We start from the raw sequence: 27,187 nt of genomic DNA, 5'->3' as shown, positions 1-27,187 counted from the left end.
AGATAGTATAGATGACATCATGATGTTATAATGTTAAGGAAACGGGCTAGAGAGTTAGTCAGTATAGATGGATATAGATTTGAAATACAGTTAATATACATTTTATACCAAAAATGATATAAATAAAGTTGATATCTTGTTTATATAAAGTGTATATAAAAAGTAATATAAACATTATGTTTTAATATAGAAATAAATATTTATAATATAGAAATGTATATAAAAAATAATATTTTAATATCAATTGTTTTGATATAAAAATGAATGTAAAGGTTTTATACGAAGTTGGCCCCAAAGCATTTTTTGATATAAAAAATGTTTGATCTCATTTTGATATAAAATGGATATCAATGTTATATGAACTAGACATAGTCTATATATTGTATAGATGAGGACATATAATTCCAGACAATCAATGGGGTCTAAAAATAACCCTCTAGAGTTTAGTTAGCTCCATCACCTAGTAACATTAAACTTGTATGTAGATTTTATATAGACTCTAAATGGAGGCTGGCAGCCCAAAATAACCCTATTTGAATTCGCTTTATCAGCAAAGTGTGTGTCACTGAGTCTATACAAAAGTCAATTATTTAGTTTGACAATGCATGCTCCTTTTAAATAATGAAAGCGGTTTGTTTTATAAGTTAAGTATCTTCATCAGAGTTACACAAAAGTCCAAAATATTGCTATGGAAAAATATAAATGACAGAGCACAAAGTGTCTTCACTGGCCTTACACAAAAGGCTGTTGATCTGGCCAATACGTGCACACAGCACGGTTCTCTTAGAATGAATGCTGTTTAAAAGGGCTGCAGGGGTATGCCATGTGTGCTAGAGAGACATTACAGCACGATCAGCTGTGAAACAGGTGGCTGCAGTTGGGGAGGGGTTTTTATCTGCCAAACTCGAGACTTTTACATTTTCACTGTGTGCAGCAGAAACAACAGATGATGGGCCTGATAAGCATATGTGGAGGGGTCTGCAATACACAATATTGTTATCTATGACTGGCCAGAGGTGGGCAGGTAATTTTCGTTTTGTTACAAACCCCTATGTTTTACAAAGTAAGCAAGAAATAGAATTATGTGTATTGTTGATAAGAAAACTGTTAAAAAAGGGTTAATATTTTCACCTTTTAAAAGAGGAGTTCTAACTGCACATGGTTATCCCTTTGCCTGGACCTGGGAATTCTGCCAGGATCCTGGCCTGGTGAACCCCCTGCTGTGCCACTAAATGATTGGAACATTGATTGGAAAGCTGCAACAAAACCCTGTTTATCTGGATTTTATTAGATTCGATCATTGGCTCTGGGAACCCCTGTAAGGCTTTTTGATAGAAAATATTCAGAATAAAGGTGAGTTGTATTTACTTTCAAATTAAACAAGTGTGTGTGTTTTAATGACATGTTTAAAAAAATGTACCGTTTTTTGGTGGCCTTTCACTATTGAAGGAATGAGAAAACGTTTGTTTAAAAGGTGGTTGTAGACTTGTGTGGTACTGTATTCCACCAATATTGAGCACTTTTTTGTTTTGTTTTGTTGAGTCAGGCTAGTTAAATATAGTCCAGTGTTTAAAAGGCACTCGAATGCACTAGCCTGTGTTTTATCTATTTACATGTTGGCTAGGATAATGTGTAGAGGTGTTTGTAGGTGTGTATGTGGTGTCACACAGTCAAGCAGCACGTGAATATTAAAGATTGGGAAGTATGAGGTCAAAATTATAGAGGGGGTAAAATTACTACCTAATTACTACCCTCAACTCCAACACAACTCTGATCACAACTGCCTTCAATTCTGCATCCCCATATCTTTATACTCCAAACCACTAATACCTGCACCAGCCAAGCTAGCCAGAAGTGCCAAAAAACTTACAGCAGACAATATACGTCCCTTTCTCAACAACCCCTGCCTAGCACCTCCTTTCTCCTCTGACCCCAACGTTCTAGCAGAGATCTTCAAAGACACCCTCACCCATGCCATCAACACCGCAGCTCCTCTTGAAAACAAAAAAGGAAAAAAATCGTTTCACTCAAACTCATGGTTCACGGAGGACTTATTAAATCTACGCCAATGCAAGCACCAAGCCCTCAAAACATGGCAGGCCAATCCCTGTGATGCCACCAAAGTAGACTTTCTTTGTATTTCTAAAAAATACAAAAGTGCCATATTTAAGGCGAAGTCAGAAACCTACAATAAACGTATCATGGAAGCCAACTCCCACTCAAAAGAGCTTTTCACCATCTTTAAAGAGCTCACCGTCCCCCCAATCCATACAGATGAGATTGTTAAGGATGAAGCCTGGTGCAATAGCATCCAAACAGCGATGTTAAATAAAATAGACCTTCTTCAAAACAAAATAGCAGAACACTTCAAGGCTCTGCACCCCCAACAGACCCTCTCCATCAATACCTCTAAAGATAAGCACACCTCCAAATTTAATTTTTCACCAATCACCGAATCAGATGCTCTCCACATCCTCAAACAGCTCAAACCATCTCAATGCAAAGGCGATATATGCCCCCCAACATCATTAAAGAGTGTGCGGCACCCCTCACACCGATCATCACAGCATTCATTAACGCCTCATTCAAGACGGGCAAAGTCCCTGACAGCCTCAAAGAGGCGTGGGTGCGCCCGCTCTTAAAGAAACCAACCCTGGACCCTGCCCAACCTAACAACTACCGACCCATTACAACGGTTCCATTTCTTCTAAAAATCTTAGATAAAGCTGCACACATGCAGATGCAGTCCTACCTGGAAAAAAACTCTGTCCTAGGTAAAAGGCAGTCCGGATTCCGCAAAGGTCATGGCACTGAAACCGCTTTACTAGATCTGAATAACCAAATTACCCTAATTCTAGATAAAGGCAAGCCAGCCCTTCTGCTCCTCCTAGACCTCTCTGCGGCATTTCATTTAGTCGATCATGCCATCCTCACGAACCATCTCACTCAGGCCGCACATTTCTCCAAACAAGCCACAAACTGGATCACCTCCTTCCTCGAAGGAAGAGTGATGAAAGTGTTTTCCAATATAGCTAACGCAGAGCCTACCACCATCAGGTATGGAGTCCCTCAGGGCTCATGCATGGCTCCTACCCTCTATAATCTTTTTACCAAACCTCTCTTTGATAAACTGGACGCACTTGGGATCACATACACCAACTACGCTGACGATGCCCAAGTGCTCCTCCCGCTCACAGGACTCTACCATCAGAATGCAGCCACCCTCCAGAATATATACGCCACCATACAAGCATGGATGGCCACGAACGGCCTATCTCTTAACGGAGATAAGACCGAAATTCTCATCCTTGGTCAAAAATCCACTCTCACGAACCTCGACCCACTCTACACCAACCTCTGCATAGACAATTGTGACATCCCAGTTCTACCTTCTGTTAAAACACTAGGAGTCCACATTGACGCCTCATTCTCCATGGACAAGCAAGTCAACTCCATTGTTTCTGCCTCCGCCCTGAGCACTAAGCTCATTAATGCTATCAAACCTTTCCTAACCAAAAATAACTGCCTTTCTATTGCCAGAGCCACCATTGGAGCCAAACTAGATTATTGTAATGCGCTATTGGCTGGCACCTCCAACTCCAATCTCAATAAACTCCAAACAACACAGAATAATGCACTAAGAGCAGCTCTCAATATACCAAACAGGGACCACATCACGCAAGCCAGAAAGGCAGCACACTGGCTACCTGTCAAAGAGCGCATTACATTCAAAATACTTACCACCGCACACAAATGTATCAACCTGTCTGCACCCTCATACCTCTCTGATACGCTAGCCAGATCTCACTCCACCAGACTAACTAGGCAATGCCACACCAACCAACTTAGGGTCCCACGCATCAAACGAGCTAGAGCAGGTGGAATAAGTTTCCCCTACATTGCCCCTAAGCTTTGGAACGCACTACCTAGCACGCTCAGAGCAGAAACCTCTCTCACTGCCTTCCGAAAAAAACTGAAAACCACCTTGTTTAACTAACTCTTCTTCTTTCGTGTCGTTTACTCTCTTCTCCTCCTCTCCTGTAGCTACTACTCTTCTCTTGCAACTAAGTAATGACGTCACTGTATGTACAACAAGTCATTTTCATTTCTGTAACAAGCGCCACGATGCCCTCTGGGCTGCCTGTGCGCTAAACAAATGCGAATAAATAAATAAATAAATAAATAAATAAATAAATAGCGCTGTACAATTATTTAAGCCTATGCTGCTCTAAGTATACAAAATAGCTGGATGGGTTTAAGCAATGCTGCAAATGTAGGCCTTTCAAGTTTATAACCTTACAGCCTGCAGAGATGGCATTTTAGAACAAAATATAATCTGCAGCGACCAGCGCAGCTCGCATGACTTTAAACACTGTGCAAGTTTCAAAAAGTGTTTCAAAATCTTAATTTTTATTTATGGGTCTTGATGGTGCAGCGCTAGGTGGCCTGTAATACCAAGCCATTTTTCCAAACTTTGCAGCTTCATTGTTTGTTCTTGTCACAAAGGGACAGACTATACTAGTGAGGTGACAAAGTCAGTAATGTAATATAGCAACCTTTAACCTTTAGGAATGACAAGTGCCGATAAAAATGGTAAAATATTTCAAGTGTGTGAAATATTCAGATTGTATTGAAATGCATGCAATGTAAAGTTAGTATTTTCGTTTTTTTGTCAAAGATCACACATGTTGTGGAAATGGTGTCACCAAGATGTATGCGCGCAAAGCGATGGAGTGAAAGAAATGTTTTAAGGGTACAAGTGTCAGGCTGTTCATGTATATGGATATTTGGATTTTTTCAAAGAGGTGTTTGGTAATGTGTAAACGCTGGAGTCTTTTAAACTCAAGTTATTGTATCAGTTCATGCTGTTCATTGTGCTGGACTCATTATGTATTTTTTAAGTATGTGCTTTTTGGTTTGTGCAAGCAAAGCACTACAAAACCTTGTGCGCATATTTTGTTTGTGGAGGAAAACTCAGTGTTCCACACAATACTGACAATGCTGACATTGTGAATTTACAGTTCGGCCGGCTGGGCCTGACATGGTTTTGAGTATGTGCCAGAGATCACACCTCTGAAGTGCGGTAGCCAAGAATTTTTCACACAAGTTGATGGAAATCTTGATTTTATAAAAAATGGTACAAATGCTAGGAGTTGCATTGTTATTTGTCCACGATCAGTATTTTTGCAAAGTGCTTGGTGTTGCTACAGTTGTAATATTGTTGGTTAATATTTTGTAAAAGAAGTGATTGGTGTAAAATCTGGCTACTTTTATGTTCAAGCTATTGTCAGTCCATGCTGTACATTGTGGTGGACTTATTATGTATTTTTAAGTATGTGTTACAACTTACATTTTTGTTTTGTGGGACCAATGTGCTAAAACACCTTGTGTGCCTATTTTCTGTGTGGAGGAAAACTCAGTGTTTCAGGGCAAACTCCGGTTATCATGTATCATGGACTGCACTAGATTCTAAAACTTGGTAGGGGCTTGCTCACCATTAACACAACAGCAAAACTTGAAGCATTGTTTTGAAACGTATTTTGCTAAAGTACCCGTGAGCGACATTTAGATGGCAGGAGGGCTATAGAAAACAATGGCAAAAATAAATGACCATATCAAGACTTCAGTGTAAAAAACAATTTTTTGACTGATGGCCTTTAAATTGAGAAGCTAGTGCTAAACATAGATGTATGCCAGTGACGGTCACAGTAACCCTATGAGCTAATGCGCTAGTTTAGAGGCATTATACCCAGTAAGCTCCCACAAGGCACCCATGATTACACAATACCCATAGGTTAATGGGGCTTCATGTTTGATGGGGAGCAGGTGCAAGTGGATCTATGTCACCTGGCCTAATCCCCACCCACCTGGTGCCTTCCTGCTTGCCGCTCTTTTTCACCACTTAGCAAGCCCCGCCACCTGGTGCCTTCCTGCCTGCTGCTCTTTTTCACCACTTAGCAAGCCCCACCTGCCTGGTGCCTTCCTGCCTGCCACTCTTTTTCCCTACTTAAGGAGCACTCCAGCCTTTTTTCCTTTGCAGATGGGGAGCAGGTACAAGTGGATCTATGTCACCTGGCCTAAGCCCCACCCACCTGGTGCCTGCCGGCCTGCCGCTCTTTTTCACAACTTAGCAAGCCCCACCCACCTGGTGCCTTCCTGCTTGCTGCTCTTTTTCACCACTTAGCAAGCCCCGCCCATTCCTGTTTGGACCTGTTCGGACCAGGAGGACCCAGGGCCCAACCCCCTGCTCAGACAGCAGATAAGCATGCACCAACAAGTGTTACTCCCTCTGTCCCCACAGGCCATCCCCACCCCCTATGTTCCCCCTGTGATGTTCCCTTGTGCCCCCACCATTCTCGCACACAGGTGTTGCCTGTTTTGCTTGATTCTTCTACCCTGCTCCTCCCTAACCCCCCCTCAAGCCTACTTCTGCAGGAGTCTGTCCTGATACATTCTGGTTTCACCTTCAGCGTCTTGTGGCCAATGCTGGATTTTACTTTTATGGACTTCATTCATTCACGGTGCGTCACCCTTTCTCAACTCTCATGCTGGACTTCCTTTGCATCTTTTACTCATGGTGGCCCTGAATCATGCTGTTCCAATCTTCATCTTGTATCCTGGCTTGGAACATTATGTGTTACTACTGACTTCTGCAATTGTATTCACTCTCCCCTCTTGCTTCTCCACTCTTTTTGACTGCTAACTCTCTGTTCTCTCCTCCTTTCCCTTCTCATTTTTCCTATCTCCTCCCCTTACCTTCTTCTATGCACTTACTCTATCAGAATTGTCCCTGGACCTAGTATGATAGCAACCTCATCTGTCTCCTCCCCCCTTCCCTTACTGTTTTTTTCCTCCCCCCGCCCCCTCGAGCACTATCTGAAATGTCGTCAGGCCTAGTATGATGATCGCTTGTTTTGTTCCTCCCCTCCCTTTCTGCACCCCTCTCCCTCAACTCTTGTTTTTCTCCGGCTCTACCACAAATGTCATCAGGCCTAGTACGGTAGTCGCCTGTCTGTTTCCATTTCCTTCCCCTCTCCCCCTCACTTCCTTATCTATGTCTTAGCCCTTGCACTATCTGAAATGTCAGGCCGAGTACGATAGTTAATTTCACATCCTTACTGTTTATGGCCTGTAAGAATGTCATTGTATTTTCCCTTGTTCCCTCCCTTGCCTTGAAGCGCTTTGAAACACATTGTGTATAGGCGCTATATAAATAAACTATCATATCATATCTCACACTTATGAACTGGCTCCACGGTTCAACTGAACAATAGTCTGATGGTTAAAAGGTCATGTCTCTTAATTTTCGCAGTTCCAGCAACCTCACAAAATACATACAATGCATCCACCATATGGCATGTTACCAACGCTTATTGTTCCTTTTGCACTTTCATTTTTAAAAGCCAAACCTTCTGGGAATTTTCAGGCCTCCTTTATCTGTAATAGGCTGCAAACTAAGTTGAAAGCTCTAAACGTTTGCAAGTATGTTCACGTAAAACTGGGTGCATTCCTTTGCAAACTGTTGCTGAGAGAAAAATGTGCATGCGTACACAGCCTCCTATACTTGTAACTACATGCCCTTTACATGTAAATGTTTCTCATGGCATTGTATCACGGTAACACGTTTGGGGTAGTCAGTTTAGTGTTAAATGAAATAAGGAATAGTAATTATACATTTACAGTGTATATGTATAATTCTTTCAGGATGAAGAGCTATGGGTAATGGGCATGCTCACAATGAGAACCAGGACTTTCTTTTCTAAAACTCTTCAGCCATAGAAAGAAAACACGATAAATTATATCATAGCCTTTTAATCTCAGATTCAAAACCATGGGCTGGTCGATTGAGTATAGGTGCTTATGGTCATGGTTACAATCTTTAGAAAGACAGGGCAAGTGTTGTGAAAAATTAAATGAACACTAACCTAGAGTGTTAAAGTATACAACTCTTTTAGCATGGACTGTAGGATGACGGGCAATATGATGCCATGTGCTACGGGTCCTTTTCATTTGTGAAATAATAAGTCTGGCGCTGGCACCTGTGAGAGAGGGCAAATGAGCTGGTTGAAATGTGCAACATGTAATCAATTGCTAAAATGTAAATTCATAGAACACACGCTAGTGCCTTTTAAACCCTAGAATATATTTAACTAGCCTGCCTCAACAACAACTTAAAGTGTGCAATATCGGTGGAATACAGTATCACACAGGTCTACAAACACCTTTTTAAACAAAGGTTTTGTCATTCCTTCAATGGTCAAAGGCGGATATAGAGACATGGATAACAGTGCTGCATCTGCTTCTTGAGAATTGAATTGAGAGGAGACAATGCCCTGCGAGTTGGAAGTCCACGGTGGTAGTTCTCATTTTCAAGAGGGGCGATCGCACGAATCCTAACAATTACCATCCGATCGCCCTTCTTGGCGCTGACAGTAAAATTTTGTGAGAATTGGAATTGGAAGACTGGGCTAATGATAAGAAAATACTTGATAAAGCACAAATTCGCTTTAGACGTGGCCTGCAAACAACATTGAATGGATCGTGAATGCGCTCAGGGATAATGCATGGTGGGCTGATAGTCGTCCGCTATATGTAGCACTGATCGGTTTCACCAAAGCTTTTGATACCGTGAATAGGACCAGGCTGTGGGGAAAGCTGAAAAATTGGGGCATTCTACCTGTGCTCCTGGCCATCTTGATATACTTGCACAAAGATACGAACATCTTAGTCAGAATGGTTGGGCAGGCATACTCATGGACTTTACCCCTCGGGGAATACAGCAATTGCTGTGTGCCATGAGTGACTATATGTGATGCTGGAAATGCATTGGAGGGACATGGTCTCCATGTCCTTGTCCTGTACTCCTTTTATCATGTGTGTTCTGTGTTTTTTTCTGCACTGGTGTCCTTTTTGGTTTTCACCCGTGGGTGGGGGTACAACCCTGTACCCCTAGTGTATGTTTGTGGGCACCTGTGTGTGGCCCACATAGCAGGGTATGGGCTGGTGGCAGCTCCATGCTGAATTTGACAGGTGCTATGAGTATCCTCCATTTTGGGATACCCAGGCCCTGCCATTGAAATCAGTGGATTCCTGATAGGAGACAAGATGGCCCCTGTGGCCTCTTGCTTTCTATTGCCTGTTACCTTGTTTTCCCAAAGTCCTGGGAAGCCCTGACTCTGTCCCTCCCCCCTAACTGGCTGTTGGGTGCAAGTTCCATGTATGGCATTGTGGGGAAGTCCAGGCCAGACTGGCTGGAGCCTTCCCAGTGACTGTATGTTGAGGGTGTACCCTTGGGGTGGGACATGGGTGAATGGAATGTGTGACCAATATGCACTTCTTGTTATGGGTGTCTGGTTTCTGGTATGTAACACAATGAATGAGACAGCCTTGCCAGAAACTGGTATGAATGCAGTGTGGAGTGCTGAATGGCTGGGTACTTACACATTCCTTGCTGTGACTGTCTGGAGGGAGGAGAATGGCCAGAATGCATTGTGAGCCTGATTGGCTACCTGAATGCATGAAGCCATTCTGAGTGATTGGTTGCCAGCAGAATGAATGAGAGTGCAAACAGTATATCTGGGGGCCTCTCACTGCTAGAAATTGTGCAGAAGCTGAAGTCGAAACTGATGCTAAATCTCGAAGCCGAGCCCAAAGAAGAAGGTTGAGATTGACTGATGTTACCTTCATCGCAATCCGAAAGCTGCGGTGCCGTCAAAACTGATCCAAGAGAGCACCTGGCTAGGAGACCTCTTCCCGAGCTATGAGGGACCATCTTGCGCCGCTAACCTTAGCCGAAGCGCCCTGGAAGTCAGCCTTTGAAAGACTGTCAACCGGAGACGGGACCGCCGAGAAATCCGAAGAGAAGCCAGTGGACAGCATCCACCGTTGTCGACCAGGGTTCACAGGTTTGCTATAACCACTGGAGGCCCGTCGAAGCCATGTTTCCCAGAAGCGAGGACAGCTTGACACCATGCCGCTGATGACTGGAGCAGCAACGCTTCATTAAATAAGACACTTTGAATTCAAGGATGCTCTCGCCAGCACCGCTGACTGCTTTTTTCTGCCACAGAAAGTCGAGGCCGCTGACGCGCTGAGGAGCATCTGCCGGTGGGTTTCCCACCACCCAAAGACCACAGAGTTGCCGTCGACTCGACGCCCTCGCTGAGCCAAAGTTCTTCATAAACTGTTTGCAGCAACGAACTATCGTTGTTGAGGTGCACCACATGCCTCATTCTCACAGGACGTCCCCGATTGATTGTCAACGAGCATGTCCAGGACATAAACTGCTGTCTCGACGTCTTTGTTCATCATTTCTTCGAGGGATCTCAACATTCCGTGGCTCCTCCCTTTAAGGGAGCCACTCAAGAAGGATCCGTTGATGCCCCAATGTCGAACGCTGCTATTCCAGGTACATTGGGGTGGTAGAACCATTTTAGAGGGAAATAAGACTCATATAAACAATATATGGACTGGGCTTGTATTATATCTTTATTTACAGGTTTCCCAGGTGGGGGGTTCCTCACACAGAACTGTGTCTAGGTAATGGGGCCGATAGCACAGCGAGTAGAGGGCTTGCTTTGATATCTGTGCAAAGCCTGCTGATGCAGGTTTGAATCCCGGCAGGGCCAATCTCAGCCTTTCATCCTTCCGAGGTCGGTAAATGAGCACCACACACCGTGGGTAATAATAAGCAGCGCTCAGATACCTGAGGGTTCGTAGCTCTATATAAATGCTAAATTATTATTATTATTATTATTCTGCCACTTGTTTAACCAACTTGTTTTCCTCTGCAAGTCTATTGTTGGCTCACTTTAGTAATTGATTTGTATGCCATTTGAAACTGTCTACAGTTGATGCATTTTAATGGAATCAAAGAAGTAATTGTGGTACCATATAGAGACTGTATATATTTATCATTATAGAATTGCCTGAGCAAGTGTGTTATTCTATGTGTAATCAAAACCTTATTTATACAAAGAACTGTGTTTTCAATAACATAGTGTGTGGACATTCCTTTGTGGGGGCTTGGGGACTACACTGTACTTAAGAACCAGCTTCCATCACCTCCTGAGAGCTTAAGCCTTGATTGCTTGTCCACAATACCAAATAGAGAATCTTGGCTGGGGTGCTCTGTGCAGGAGAGAGCAGGAGTCCAGCTACCCCCTTCCATTCTTTATAGTATGCTTTGTCAAATAAGTTGGAAGTCAATCCTGGTAAGACCAATATAGTAAGGATTGGCACCCGGACAAAGAAGGGACAGTCTCAAAGATAGATTATAGAGTCAAAGGTTATTAAACCCGTTTTGGAAACAAAATATTTAGGTTTCATCTTAACAACCTATGCAAACGTTGCCTTAACAAAAGATAAATTGCAAGCTCAAATTGACCAACTAGCTGCGCAAATGAAGAACATCAAAATAAATGTTTGCAAATTCTCTCTGACATCTACGATTAAATTCTACAAGGGTAAAGTAATTCCTACTCTCTTGTATGGCATTGATTTTGAATCCCAGGTGTGGGAACTTGTTTGGGATTACCTGGAGGGTAGGCCTTTGGAAAAAGGCTCTGATGCTTCCGCTCTCCCTGCCGATAGCCTCATTGCGTTATGAGCTTGGATTGAAATCATTGGGGGAATGTCTGGAGTGGAAATTGCTGCAGTTATATAAGCTAGTAAATGGCCCCAAGAAAATACAATGTATGCAGACCTTTGTCAAGAAGAACAAAAAGGTACGAATGTCTTCATGAAAAAACTGACTGAGAAGGTGACGTCTGTCCTGCAGCACCTCCTGAGAGCTGAGTTTCACTTAAATATCAATGTGAAGGGGTGTAAACGAACACTTAATGAAATGGACTGGATAACAACCATAGATGTAATGAGGGGGCTAAAACTCCACAGGAACCCATCTATTCAGGACAAATGCCTGGGAGCCCTCCCGCGGTATTTCAGGCAATTTTCGGATAGCGCAGGAAGAGATGCCCTGCTAAGATTCCGTCTAAATGTACTACCCACTGTTGAAACACTTTCAAGTAGACAGAGGATTAGACCTATCATAAACATCTGTCCGCTATGTAAACTCGCAATACGACAGTCCTTGTTCCACATCACGATGGAGTGTTCAGGAACAAGAAATTTAAGAATCCAGTCATTCTACAGATTTGTTGATAAGCCGCGATGGCTGGAAACTACAGACTTTTGTCATCGCCTGTCCTCGGGGCACAAAGTCTTTTTATCTATTGAACTTGTGAAAATACTCAACAGGCTTGAATTGTATGATAAAATGCCCCAATGATTGGTTGATTGATTTGTACATTTTTGTTTTTTCTTATCGTGTTGGATATTAATCAATATAGTTTTATGTGCTGTGAATAACAAATTGGTTTGTATTATGTGAAAAGTAAAATAGATGACTGTAACACAATAATAAGTAAAAAAAGAACCCACCTTTTAAAAGGTGAAAACAGGAACCCTCCCTTGACAGTTTTCATATCAACAACGCACAGAATTCTATTTCTTGCTTACTTTTCAAACAATAGGGGGTTGTAACAAAACTAAAATTACCTTGCCACCTCTGGCCAGTCATTGATAACAATATTGTGTATTGCGGACCCCTCCCCATACGCTCCGACCTGCATGCCAGGCCTTATCAGGCCCATCCTCTGTCTTTTCTGCTGCACTCGGCGAAAATGTAAAAGTCTTGAGTTTGGCACATAAAATCCCCTCCCCAACCGCAGCCCCCAGTTTCATAGCTACTCAGTTCCGTAATTTCTCTGCAGATCTTTTAAACAGCATTCATTCTAAGAGAACTGTGCTGTGTACACGTATTGTCCAGATCAGCAGCCTTTTGTGAAACTCTAGCGAAGACACCTTGCGCTCTGTCATTTATATTTTGCCATAGCAATATTTTGGACTTTTGTGTCTATCTGGTAAAGACACTTTACAAACTGCTTTCATTATATAAAAGAAACATGCATTTTCAAACGAAATAAATTGACTTTTGTATAGACGCTGCGGCACACTTTACTGATAAAACAAATTCACATAGGGTTATTTTGGGCTACTAGGCTCTATTTAGAGTCTATATAAAATCTACATACAAGTTTAATGTTACTAGTTGATGGGGCTAACTCAACTCTAGAGGGTTATTCTTGGACCATGTTGATCATCTGTAATGCTATTACCTCATCTATAATATATATATAGAGTTTTTGTCCAGTTCATATAACATTGATATACATTTTGTATCAAAATGATATCATACTTTTTTTATATCACATTTTTTGGCACAACTTTATATAACAAAATGATACTAATTTTATATAAAAAATAGTAATTGTTATATACATTTTTGTATTAATTTGTATATACATTTTTATATCAAAAAGTATCATTTTTGATATACCATGTATATTAACTGTATATCAAATCTATATCCATCTATACTCACTAACTCTCTAGCCCGTGTCCTTAAAATAATAACATCATGACATCATCTATACTATCTATACAATTTATATACGGTACCTATAACATTAAAGGCCAAACCCCTCTTGGACGTCATCGCTGCGTCTCTTTGCAAAACCCTAAATTCACAGTCCTGGTCTTCAGAACTCACTTCGCCCTCCATAGTCGGTCAAGCAACACTCGAACCTGCTGCTCCAATGTTTACATAATTTTTATATCAAATTTATATTCACGTTATATCAAACTGATATAAATTATACCCACTTATATCAAATATGCATATTATATCAAATCAATATAAACAAATGTTATCATTTTTATATAAAATGTACATCCAATTTATATTAAAACCCTATCAAAAGAAAGGCGGTTCTAAGGCTGGAAGCAGGGGGCATATCCACCTGTCAAAATGTTGATGGAGCCAAAAGCAGGCCCCTATTACTACTTATATTTATATGTATTATACATTTGTTTATTTAGCATATTCATGTTTATTTTCATAGATGACCTGTCTTTTTCTCTGTTGATGAAATTTGCAATGACTATGTAGTGGATCCAGAGAATTGATACTGAACATTACAGTTAGGCTGAGGATCACATGGTGAACTGACCGACTTTACTAACCTGCCACATATGAGTAGATGTTTTGAGAGGAAGGTCCGGAATGCAATAGCCTAGGGAAGACAGGCAATTACTACAGGAATGTAAAGGAATCAATTGTGAAAATGAGGGCCACATTTTAGATATATTCATGATTTTGTCAAAACTGCACAGGCACTGGCCCCATGAAGAAATACACTATTCCAATTACCAGCAAGGGTGACCATACTAAGACACCAGTTGCCGTTTGCTATTACCTCCACTTGAAGTGATCCTTCCCCAGCCAGTAACCCAGCAGAGCATTCCGGGTGGGATCTCTACAGAGCCTGTGGGAAGGCAGACGGGAAGGATCTGAGCTGAGAAATTGACAGCTGTCTGCAGCTCCAGGAGAGCTATGTCGCCAATGGATCCAGTGCTGGTATAGTTGCTGTTGACTATTATCTGCTTGGCTGTCGAGATCACCTCATATGGCCCTTTGATGGATAGCGCATATGCTCCCATGCGCACAGAATACAGCGAGATGTCAACGGGTCTGCAAAAAGAGAACAAACGTGTTTGAAATAAACCCAAGCTTACATAGATTGCAAATAAAAAGATGTGAAAATCGAGGACACATTGTTAATCACATAGCATTCAAGAGTTTGGAGTTAGGCATTGTAATGCTGGCACATTCATTGGACTGCTGTTAGCAGAAAAGATGGTGTGTCTGAATGCAGTCTGTAACTACTGGTAATGCACCCTCTGGTAACGGACCACGCACTGACATCAGGAAGGACCTGGTGACCGGGCTGGTACATTCACATTTCTGACCCCGCTAACCGATCTATAACACTAATTATCTTATCTTGCCATCCTTCTTTACACACAGGTCTGCTGAAGAAGACCAAGAACTAGCAGTATTGAATGGCCCCAAGATGAATTATGATAATTCACAGTGCAACCATTTCTTTTTGTCTGCTACCTTTTCACACATTATAATCAACCATGTCGTCTCGGGAGGATAACTCAGGGGCAACGTGCTCACCTTGGAAGCAAGTTGACATGGAGCAACACAGGTTCCGTGGGTTTGCGCTCAAAACCTCTGGGTATTAAGCACGTTATAAAAAAAAAAAACAATCATATCATCTTGAGAGATTCTTGTTTTTTTAAATATTTATTCCTTATCTCAGTACCTGCTCTTTTCATGGAGAAATGTATGTGTCTATTGACTATAATAAGCTGCTTAGACCTGTAAACTAAACAAGTATACTTGTGATGAGATGTCTACATCGACCATCACAAATACCCCTACAAAGGTTTAATCTGTTGCATAAAGACCCTTGTGGAAGTAGAAAGAAAGTCAGTCAGCCTTTATGAACCAGGAGAATCTATGACACCGTCCAATGACCAAACACCTCCTGGGAGAAACAACAATGTGATCCAAGATGGTGCCATGAGGGTTTGCACCTCCCCTTTCCTGGGCCATGTTGAGGAATAATAAGAAACTAAAAGCCAGTGAACCAGCAAGACCAGAGAGGAAAGACTTTGGATTCCTCTGCAATCTGGTGGAAAGCTGGCGCATTTGAGAAAACGAGGAAACACAGATGGGGAGAAACAATGGAGCCCTGAGAGAGATAACACAAAGATGGTAACGTTTGAGGCCTGGAGTAGCAGGGACCTAGAGTGTGCTGCAAGAGGGAGGAACGCTGGCCATGTTTAGGATGGACCAAGGTCCAAATGACCAGCTTAGAACTCTTGTTATGTTAGGGGCTCAGAATTCTGAAGGCAGCAGCATGCAGTACGAGGACGGACTATGGAAGAAACCTGAGAACCATGGTGGAGAAACCCCAGAAAGCTCACAGGACAGTGCCACCAAAGGAGCAGCGGGCATCTGAGTCACAAGTAAGTCCATCAAAGGCCTGCAGGAGAGATTCAGTTAGCCTTCAGAGCGAGAGGCAATGTGTTGCCAGAAGAAAGCTAACGAACACAGAAAACCCGCGAGCAGAGCAAATGCAGGAGAGTGGGTAGGAAAACGCAGCAAGTTGGAAAGGAGACCCTGTGTTTTGCGTTGAGAGTCGTGAAGATATAGGAGACCTCCTTCCCCAAGTGCCGCACAGGGAGAATCACTAATTCACTCCCTGTGCAACCTTTGAGGCCACAGGTGGAGAAGATCCGGAGCCGGAACCGAAGTACTAGGAACCCCAAGGCAGCTGTGAAAAAGGCAATGATTATATACCAAGCAGACAGGATACTACATGTATTAGTCAGAAGACAATCAGAGTCTTACCGGGGATTTGATGAAAGGGATGGTGAACCTGAACGGGAGGATGGTTCCGGGACTCACGTAGGCAAAGGACCCACCCTAAGGGATAGGTCCGGATGGTCTTCGCCAGTCTCCACCTGGAGAGTGTCTGTATTGTAGAAGGGCCCCAGGTAATCAGATGACAGCCACCAACTGGGAAGTGAGACCAACCGTGCAGAGGTGCAATCAGGGAGGCCCAAGAGAGGTCCGTTGAGCAGAAAAAAGGTCTGAAGCCAGGAATAGCCGTCCAAACCAATGGAGGAACAAAAAGCACGATCCAGAGGAAGTCCGTAGTTCAGTCCGGGGTCAGGAGCGGTAATGAGCAGAAGAGCCGACGTAGCAATAGCCGAGCGCGATCCACAAGAAGTCCAGAAAACAAAAGCTAGGTCCAAGGAAGCCAGGTAAGCAACACGGGTAAGCAAGCCAAACAGAGTCTCCAAGTAAACCAGCTGTGAAGCGTGGTGTACAGGCACTGCACCGTTTAAATACCATCTTCTTCCTGGTCACATGACACTAAACGGAGTCACGTGACCGCGAACCTGGGGCACATGACCGTGTAATCGAGTCACGTGATCGGGCCACAACGATACGAGCGAGTGTGTTACTGCTCGAGCGGTGGCCTAATCTCCATGGCAACTGCCAATGGAGAAACGACCGCAACCGTAAGGTGTATGGCGTTTGTTTTGCCAGCGCGCGAGCCAAACTGGGTTGCCTGCGTGAGCCCCGGGAGACAGGTGAATGGGAGAGACAGGTTACAAGACTGGGTGACGGGACATGGCCGGAGGAACGACCCGAAGGCATGACAGAGCCCACCCCCAAAGACCCACGACCCCGTGGGCAGGAAGGATGCTCCCGATGAAACCGAGCAACCAACCGGGGGGCATGGACATCCGAGGCAGAGACCCAGGTACGCTCCTCCGGACCAAAACCCAACCAATCGACCAGGTACTGCAGGCGACCCCGAAGGAAACGGGACCCCAGAATGTCCGAGACCTCGAAAACATCAGGCGCATCCAGGGAAACAGGGGCAGGAGAGGGGCGAAGATGTGTCGAGGATGGGCAGGGCTTGAGGAGGGAGGTATGGAACACAGGATGTACCCGCCAAGAGGAAGGGAGAACTAGGCGATAGGCCGCCGGATTGATGACTCGGGAAACAACATAAGGACCCACAAAACGGGGCAACAGTTTGCGACAGCCCTTCAAGCGGAGATGTCGGGAGGACAACCAAACCCGGGAACCAACGGGATACAAAGGGGCCATGGTACGCCTAGCGTCTGTGGAGGCCTTCATGGATGCCTGTGCCTCCTGCAGATGAAAGAGGACCTGGGCATGGAGGGCTGACATAATCCGAACGCAGGCTGCTGTGGCAGGGTTCTCGGTGGGTGAAATGTCGGGGACAGGAAGGACTCGGGGATGTTGGCCATACATGGCGTAGAACGGAGAGAAACCAGTGGAAGAGTGTGTAGCGTTGTTGTAGGCGAATTCAGCATAACGTATGTTCTGCAACCAGGTCGATTGTTGTTGCAGCATCAAACAACGCAGATATTGTTCCATGGACTGATTTGTTCTCTCGGTCTGGCCATCGGTTTCTGGGTGGTATGCGGAGGAGAACCGTGCATCGATACCTAGCAGAGCGGTCAAGGCACGCCAGAAACGGGATGTGAATTGAGAGCCTCGATTGGACACAAGGACAGAGGGAAGGCCGTATAGACAGAAAATGGTATCAAAGAAAAGCTTGGCCAAGGTAGGGGCAGACGGGATACCATGACAAGGGATGAAACGGGCCATCTTGGTGAAGACATCGACCACTACCCATACGGTGTCGTAGCCCTGGATCCTGGGTAAATCGGTTACGAAATCCATGCTCAGGGTGTGCCAGGGCTTTGGTGGCACGGGTAAGGGTCGCAGAAGCCCCAATGGACGACCCCTACGATGTTTGCCCTGAGCACAGACTGAGCATGAGTCTACGTAACAGCCCACGTCACGTCTCATGGAAGGCCACCAACACCAGCGTTTCAAGAGGTCCAAGGTACGGGCCTGGCCCGGGTGACCGTTGATCGGGGCGTCATGGGACCACTCCAGGGCTAGGTTTCTGGTGTCAGTGGAAGGGAGAACTAGGCGGTCCTGTACATACGGCAGTCCGTTGTGATAAGTGGGATCCCATTCCGACAGCTGATCGGGGTGCTTTTGAACCCAAGAACGAATCTCTTCTAGTAGTGCCAGAGGGGGTGTACATGTGCAGACAACATGCCCCCGGGGTAAGAGCGTGTCAGGAAACACCGGTAACGAAACCCCCCCAGGGGAGCGAGACAAAGCGTCGGCCTTGCTATGCTCTGAACCAGAGCGATGTTTAATCTGGAAGTCAAAAGCGGCGAAGAACAGGTGCCATCTGACCTGTCTACTGTTTACGCATTTCAGGGCTGCCAGGTCTTGCAAGTTCCTGTGGTCTGTGTATACCGTAACCTTATGTTTGGCCCCCAACAGGTGATGACGCCAGGTTCGGAAGGCGTCCATCATCGCCAGTAGCTCTTTTTCGGTTACGGTATAGTGGGTTTCTGCGGGGCTGAACTTGCGTGAATGGAAGGCTACAGGATGAAGCCGCCCTGTAGCGGGACAGGCTTGTGACAGGATTGCCCCCAATGCAAAAGAAGAGGCGTCAGCCTCAACGACGTAAGGCTGGTCAGGGTCGGGGTGCTGGAGCACAGGGGCAGTGGTAAAGGCGTTCTTCAACGCCTCGAAGGCCTGCTGGTGTATCTCCTGCCACTTGAATGGAACAAGAGGACTGGTAAGGGATGTGAGAGGGGACACGAGAGAAGAGAACCCAGAGATAAAGCGCCGATAAAAATTAGCGAAACCCAAGAAGGATTGCAAGGTCTTTAGGGTCTTTGGTGTTGGCCATTCGAGGATCGCCCGTACTTTGGTGTGATTCATGGTCAGACCACCAGGTGTGATGTTAAACCCTAGGAATTCCACGTTAGTCACACGGAACAAACATTTTTCGGGTTTAACAAACAACGAGTGTTTTTGCAGCCGGGACAACACTTCTCGTACATGTTGTATGTGTTCTTTCAGAGTGTGAGAGAAGACGAGTATATCATCAAGATATACCACCACAAACGTGTCCAATATGTCCGAGAAGATGTCGTTCATGAAATGCTGAAAAGTGGCCGGGGCGTTGCATAGGCCGAAGGGCATGACCGTATACTCATAAAGGCCATACCGCGTACAGAAGGCGGTCTTCCATTCGTCTCCCTTTCGGATGCGGACGAGGTTATAGGCCCCCCGCAAATCCAACTTGGTATATATGGAGGCATGGGTTAACCGGTCCAAAAGAGGAGAGATGAGCGGAATCGGGTAGCGGTTCTTAACCGTGACGGCATTGAGCCGACGATAATCCACACAAGGACGAAGGTCGCCCTCTTTTTTAGGCACGAAGAATATGGGGCTAGCTGCAGATGACTTAGACGGTCGTATGTGACCCAGACGCAGCGCTTTATCGATGTACTCCTTAAGAGTCAGGTCCTCCGATAGGGACAAAGAATAGATGCGGCCTGAGGGTACCAAGGCCCGGGGAACCAAGTCAATCGGACAGTCATAGGGGCGGTGAGGAGGGAGTACTTCAGAGGAGCCCTGATCGAATAGCGTTCTGTAATCCTGATAAACCACAGGGATGTGAGTGGTGACTAAACCCACTATATGCGAGGCAGGGGGAATGTCGTCGCCCAGTATCGAGAGTTGGGCAACAGCACCAAGAGCTAATGCTGGGGTGTCTGCCTCTCTGTCCACGGGGAGGCAGAAGTTTTGACAGAGCTCGGATTCGAAATGTATGTGTCCCGTTCCCCAATCGATATGCGGGTTGTGTTCCCGTAACCAAGGCATTCCTATTATGACGCCGAACTGAGGCATGGATATCAAATCAAAGTGGAGGGTTTCCTTATGGACTGATTGGATGGTCAGGACGAGGGGGGTGGTCTGTTGCTTAAATGGACCAGAAGCAAGTTCTGTCCCGTCGACTGCTTGAACCGGTTCGGGTCAGGGTTTGTTGATCAGAGGTAGGTTCAGTGTCTGGGCTAGAGTGATATCAATATAGTTCCCGGAGGCCCCAGAATCAATAATGATCTGCACGGGGTGGATGATACCAGGGGCAGGCTGTATGGTGGCTTCTACTTGAATAGGCCTGATTCGACCAAACGATGGAGTGAGATTCGGGGAAGGGCATGGAGAATTCGATCCTACCCCCGTATCTAGGATCGAGCTGGATGAAAACCCTGTTTCTTGGGTCTGGGTCTCCGGGGACACTCCTTCACAAAATGCCCCCCCAAGCCGCAGTAAAAGCAGGCGTTCTCAGCCCTTCTGCGCTCCCTCTCTCTCAAGGTGATGGGACTCCTAACACCCCCTATTTGCATAGGCTCACCGGTGGACTCAGAGGAAGACGACGAGACGGCAGAGCTGGCAGTCTGGGAAAACCCGGCCTCAGCCCTACGTTCAGAGCGCCGTGCGTCCACTTGGAGAGCCAAGTCCACCAGGGCCGGGAACTGAACTGGTAGAGACGGTACCATAGCCAAGGCGTCTTTCATAGGGCTGCTTAGCCCTCTATAGAACACAACCGATCTTTTGCTTTCGGCCATGAGGTCTCTGCTGCCAGTTGGTTAAATCGTGTAATGTACTCAATGAGGGAGCCCTTACCCTGGGACAGGTCCAGCAGTTCTAGATCATGGGATTGTGCTTTATACCTGGTGTCGAATACTCGGGACATCTCTGATACTAACTGGTCGAAATCATAGAGGGCAGGATGATCGGTTTCTAACAGCGGGTTTGCCCAAGCAGCAGCCGTGCCGGCTAGGTGAGATAGAGTGAATGCCGCCTTGGTGGTAGGATCAGGAAAAGCAAGGGGTCGACACAAAAAGTGCAACTTACACTGGTTAAGGAAAGTCCTAAACTTCCTCGGGTCCCCATGGAACTTTTCTGGGGCAGCCAAAGGAAAGGGAGAGGGCAGGACCACCGGAACGGGAGCCGAGGGAGTCGGGATTGGGTGTGCAAGGGATACCGGTGCTGGAGTGGTGTCTCCGAGCTCCGGGTCCCCGGGTAAGGGATGTTGGGCGCTCTGTAACAGGTCAAGACGCTGATGGACTGCTGTATTAGCAGCCACAATGTCGGCCCGTAGTACCGTGATTGCTTGGATGACAGCGGCCAGGGGGTCTTCAGCGGCACCCTCCATATCTTACACGACAGGCTTCACAGTCTGTTTTGCGTTGAGAGTCGTGAAGATATAGGAGACCTCCGTCCCCAAGTGCCGCACAGGGAGAATCACTAATTCACTCCCTGTGCAACCTTTGAGGCCACAGGTGGAGAAGATCCGGAGCCGGAACCGAAGTACTAGGAACCCCAAGGCAGCTGTGAAAAAAGGCAATGATTATATACCAAGCAGACAGGATACTACATGTATTAGTCAGAAGACAATCAGAGTCTTACCGGGGATTTGATGAAAGGGATGGTGAACCTGAACGGGAGGATGGTTCCGGGACTCACGTAGGCAAAGGACCCACCCTAAGGGATAGGTCCGGATGGTCTTCGCCAGTCTCCACCTGGAGAGTGTCTGTATTGTAGAAGGGCCCCAGGTAATCAGATGACAGCCACCAACTGGGAAGTGAGACCAACCGTGCAGAGGTGCAATCAGGGAGGCCCAAGAGAGGTCCGTTGAGCAGAAAAAAGGTCTGAAGCCAGGAAGAGCCGTCCGAACCAATGGAAGAACAAAAAGCACGATCCAGAGGAAATCCGTAGTTCAGTCCGGGGTCAGGAGCCGTAATGAGCAGAAGAGCCGACGTAGCAATAGCCGAGCGCGATCCACAAGAAGTCCAGAAAACAAAAGCTAGGTCCAAGGAAGCCAGGTAAGCAACACGGGTAAGCAAGCCAAACAGAGTCTCCAAGTAAACCAGCTGTGAAGCCTGGTGTACAGGCACTGCACCGTTTAAATACCATCTTCTTCCTGGTCACATGACACTAAACGGAGTCACGTGACCGCGAACCTGGGGCACATGACCGTGTAATCGAGTCACGTGATCGGGCCACAACGATACGAGCGAGTGTTACTGCTCGAGCGGTGGCCTAATCTCCATGGCAACTGCCAATGGAGAAACGGCCGCAACCGCGACTGTAAGGTGTATGGCGTTTGTTTTGCCAGCACGCGAGCCAAACTGGGTTGCCTGCGTGAGCCCCGGGAGACAGGTGAATGGGAGAGGCGGGTTACAAGACTGGGTGACGGGACATGGCCGGAGGAACGACCCGAAGGCATGACAGAGCCCACCCCCAAAGACCCACGACCCCGTGGGCAGGAAGGATGCTCCCGATGAAACCGAGCAACCAACCGGGGGGCATGGACATCCGAGGCAGAGACCCAGGTACGCTCCTCCGGACCAAAACCCAACCAATCGACCAGGTACTGCAGGCGACCCCGAAGGAAACGGGACCCCAGAATGTCCGAGACCTCGAAAACATCAGGCGCATCCAGGGAAACAGGGGCAGGAGAGGGGCGAAGATGTGGAGGTATGAGTGTCCTGATTGGGGCTGATGCTGCATTCCAGGAAACTTACTCAAAGTTCCTTCTAATCCATAAGACATTTCGAAAGGAGACCAACTCTAAAACTAGATTTGGGAAAACTAGTCTTGGTATTGAAGGACCCTTAAAATATGAAGAGGAGACACGGATGTATGTTATGATTTATTCAAAAATGTTCATCCATCCTTCTTTAGTTTTGCGGAAAGAGAAAGTGCCCAATGCTAAGACACGGCCTTGCAGGAAATTAAGTGAGCATGTCTGCCTGTGCTATTTATTGAGTGTATTTGCTGAATAAACACACACCTGTGTGACCTGTGCTAATGCGTTGTGGTTTGTTCTGATCAAGAGATCCTTCCGGGTATAGTGCGGCCTGCTTTGAGCGACAATCCTGTTTTTTAAAAAAAAATCTTTCATTTGAATTTGAAGCATCAAAACACAATGGTTGAGGCCTATGCTTATGTGATTGGGGCCTGTCCTGAGATTTGATGGGCTGCGTCCTTTTCTGTCATAGTGGGGTACTTCAACATTCCTTCCCCAGGGCACCTTGAAATCTTCATATCTCACTGCTCCACTTTACCACCATTTTAATGGCTTTCGTACTTTAAGGTTAGGCCCGAACACCCAACCCCATCAGACTGCTAGATATCATTTAGCATGGAACGCACTTTAATAGCTGTGGGGGTAGGAACAGAGACACATTAAGAAGCACTTACACGGTTCTTTCCGTCGGGGACAGGAGCAATACTATTGGTCTCGGCTGTAGGTGGCAAGATCTATTTAATTTATTTCCTATTGCACTCAAAGAAAGGCACCAGCCAGGTTCTCCACTAACGTAGTATGCTAACACCACCAAAGATGCACTCGGACGACCGATCTTTCATCTTGAGAGACCTAAGAAAACGACACTGAACGAAGACCCGTCCGAGACTAAGGTAAGTATAACTCGCTCCACGTCTGTGAACACATGCCGCAGGCACGGCTCTCCATCAATGCACTTTAGAATGGAACTATGGCTATGCAAATCTGGTCTAGCAGCTTGCATAGCCATCTACACTGAAACCCCTGACGTACCTCAACACCTCTGCCATTAGTATACACCTACAACCTACGTACAAATGTGGTCTAGCTAGGCACACATTGAATCTCCTGCACTAGCACTCTATCCTAATCCACCAATAGAGCCCACCCACGTGCCTCGCCTCAGGGCTGCTAACTGGGGCCCAGCCAGCCCTCCTAAGTCCTAACTGACAGAATGCACACACGGATCTTAAACGTAACTCTTAGAATCTCCCATACATGGACCTCGGTCCCAGAGGGCGTTCAAACCACAAAGCGCATTGAGGCCATACAAATGAGGAAAGGCTGCTATTTAAATGACAATTACAATTTAAGCATACCGTCTGGGCACGTTTTTGTTTATAAAGTGGACTCTACAACACAGTAAATGTGTGCTCTGAGGCCTTCGGGCATGTAGCGCCTTATCTGTCAATTAAAATAAATAAATAAGTGCTTCTTTGTGGGTGAATATTTGGTCTGGATCATATTCTACTTAAATGTATTGAAAAATTAAATTAGTCACCCTAGACAGAAGTGTGAAGACCTGGCTAGCAACTCTGAAAAAGCATATCAGAGTTGCCTTATGGAGACTGTAAACACTGGCTAAGAAAATCCTGGCAAAATGTGGAAGGTTTTCTTAATGACTTGTCATCTTTGGGGTCTTTTTGGGGGGGTTAAAAAGGAAACCCCTTTGCTTCCTCTTTCATAGAAGAAGGAGGCAAAGGAGGGAACCGTTCTGGCATATCCCAGGGCGCAGTAGTGTAGTTCGGGAGGTGAGAGGTTGTGAAACTCGCAGGAATATCCCGCGGCTTTAGTAGGAGCACAGCTCCGGATCCACCGGCACATTAACCAGGAATGGTTACGCCTCAGTCTCACCCCTCTTGCTTTCGAGGACCTTGCAAGTCTACCCTCTGCACTTCTGATAGTGTCCAAACCATGAACCCCCATGTAGTACAGTGCTCCTTTACTTCACAGCTAGGTTTGCGCTACATAAAACCTGTTGCCTACAAACCGCACAAACATTAAGAGAATTTCCTGAAAAATCACCATGAAACTCATGACAAGAAACTCCATTCTGAGAACATGATTAGAGAAGTCTTATTCTGACAGCGGAAACAAAAACCTGCCAAACAGAAATTAGTATTTTGTGAGCTTCTACCCAATACTACCTGAGCGTGCTGGCTGGATTTCTATTGACTTTGTCAAGTTGGATTCAGTTTAATGTTCCTATATAAAAAAGATTTGCATTAGAGTCTTTGCTCTCCAGCTAACACAAAATCTCACAAAAAACAGCCAAATCCTTCATGAACACTCTCATCCCTCCGATGACCAGTGACCCTGTGTTCAGGGGAGTGCTTAAACAGCTTTAGAGTAAAGTCTTATCAGGTGTAGTTGTGGTGCTATGAGTTTTTCATGCATTCTCTTATGGAATCCTGCTTTTCATATGGATTTTTAGATGGACCAAGACCTCAGAAACAATTACAGGAGCTTATCATTGTTGCTTCCAATACATTTTTCAAAATCCTTACGAATTTTCGGGAAGTAATAATTTTGCATTTGGTTTGATCAATAGCCGGTAAAATGGCTCAGCGTGTTAAATGCGCATTGCTGTGATCTGTGTTTGATCTGTAGGTTCGAATCCTGGCATGGCCCACTCAGCCTTTCATTCTTCACAAGGCGATAAATGAGTGCCAATTTCGATTGGCTAATAATAGTAATGTATGTAAATATGTCCAATGTAAAGCGCTTTAGATTAAAGCACTATATAAAAAACAAATTGTTATTATTATTATTATTATTATTGATAACATTAGAAATCAATCAATTATGAAGCAAATGGTCTTTCTTCATATTAGGCTAAACCTTTTCGAGTATTGATCCTTTAATGATTTGGTCTTTTCAATTTTTATTTATTTTTTTCGATTTGTAGAGCGCACTACAGCCCAAAGGCATCAAGGCGCTATATTCAATAGTCTACTCTAAAAGCTGCTGAACACGGCATACTGTCTCATTTCTGTAATTAAGCTACAAATAGATTTTATATTTCCTTTTGGAGTCGTCAAATGTTGGTTGATTGAATAAAATATTTTTTACATTTTAGAGTGCAGTTTCTAATTGCCATTTAGAGCCTTGAATTGCCTTGAAAGTGCAATTTCTTCTAATTGAAACCTCTTCCTAACAGCTCACCACTCATCTCTTTAATTCCACTCTTCCCATCCTCGAACTGCCAGATTTTGATTAATGACACATTGTAAAGTCACTAGTGTGATGGTCAGTGGTTTTTTTATTTTGACTTCTCGGTGGTCATGACAACAAATAAAAATACCCTAGGAATGCATAGAATGGGTAAATCCTCCCATGCCCAGAGTCTTCGCTGGAATTATGTCTTTAGAAATCACTATAGACAAACGGGTCAGGCTCAATCACCACAAATATCTACCACCATTCATAACAGGGCAGGCCAGTTTCTGAACAGGAAGCCCTTGGGTCTAATGCAGCACGAATCCCATTTTGAATCCACAGTGTATCCATCAAATGAATGAGGAGTCATTAGATATCTATTTTTGGGTCCCGGATCACCCACATTCGACACACAACTTCATTCAATTTTTCAGGGTAAAACCCAACCGGTTAATGCCTTGAGGAAGACCGATTGTCGAAACACGTCTTGGCTGCAATTTGTAATTTGAAGACTATTTTGAAGACTGGGATGTTATTGTATGACTACTTTGAAGTCTGGCTATAACTTCGAGACTGATTGAAGACCAAATCAGTCCTTTGGGAATAAAATAACTGTATTTGTTCCTATATCAGTCCGTCACTATTTGCCTGTGTGACTAGAGAGTGATTTGTTTGGTTCATTTAATATATTTGGAGCAAGCACGTTAGCTACGTTACTTTCCTGTATAGTTCCAATGAGCTAGGCTAAGGGTATTGCCTCTGTATATTTAGCAACGCAGCATGCATACTATTTTTTGAAAACACAAGCCTAAGCGCACTCCATATCGGTTATACCCGACGCGCTCTCTTCATTATTACCAGTTTAGGCTTGCTTATCTTGGGGAATTTGAGGATGGCAAAAATTGGGCATTTACAGGCGGCACTTGCGTGGACTTTTTTCGTGCCCAATACAGGAGGTCAATGCTCTGATATGACCACTTAGAGACTAACAACATGGCTCCTAACAGGAGTTTAGGGCTATGCAAAGTGGCTGGTTTGATGCTGGCTATCCC

General features: G+C 45.1%; 1 protein-coding gene across 2 annotated transcripts in view; it reads right to left on the bottom strand.

Annotated features, from left to right (window-relative positions):
* Positions 1-27,187, bottom strand: part of LOC138580909 (serine protease 33-like) — a 281,640-nt gene that overhangs the window by 44,253 nt on the left and 210,200 nt on the right. For both annotated transcript variants that reach the window (XM_069651838.1, XM_069651839.1), the window contains exon 4: positions 14,319-14,593. In XM_069651838.1, the coding sequence (XP_069507939.1) occupies positions 14,319-14,593 (275 nt within the window). The remainder of the gene's footprint in view (positions 1-14,318; positions 14,594-27,187) is intronic.

The sequence above is a fragment of the Ambystoma mexicanum genome, chromosome 3p (genome assembly GCF_040938575.1).
Source record: "Ambystoma mexicanum isolate Mex_15411 chromosome 3p, UKY_AmexF1_1, whole genome shotgun sequence".
Taxonomy (NCBI): domain Eukaryota; kingdom Metazoa; phylum Chordata; class Amphibia; order Caudata; family Ambystomatidae; genus Ambystoma; species Ambystoma mexicanum.
The sequence above is the reverse complement of the archived record's forward strand: the minus strand, read 5'-3'. Positions and strand labels throughout refer to the sequence as shown.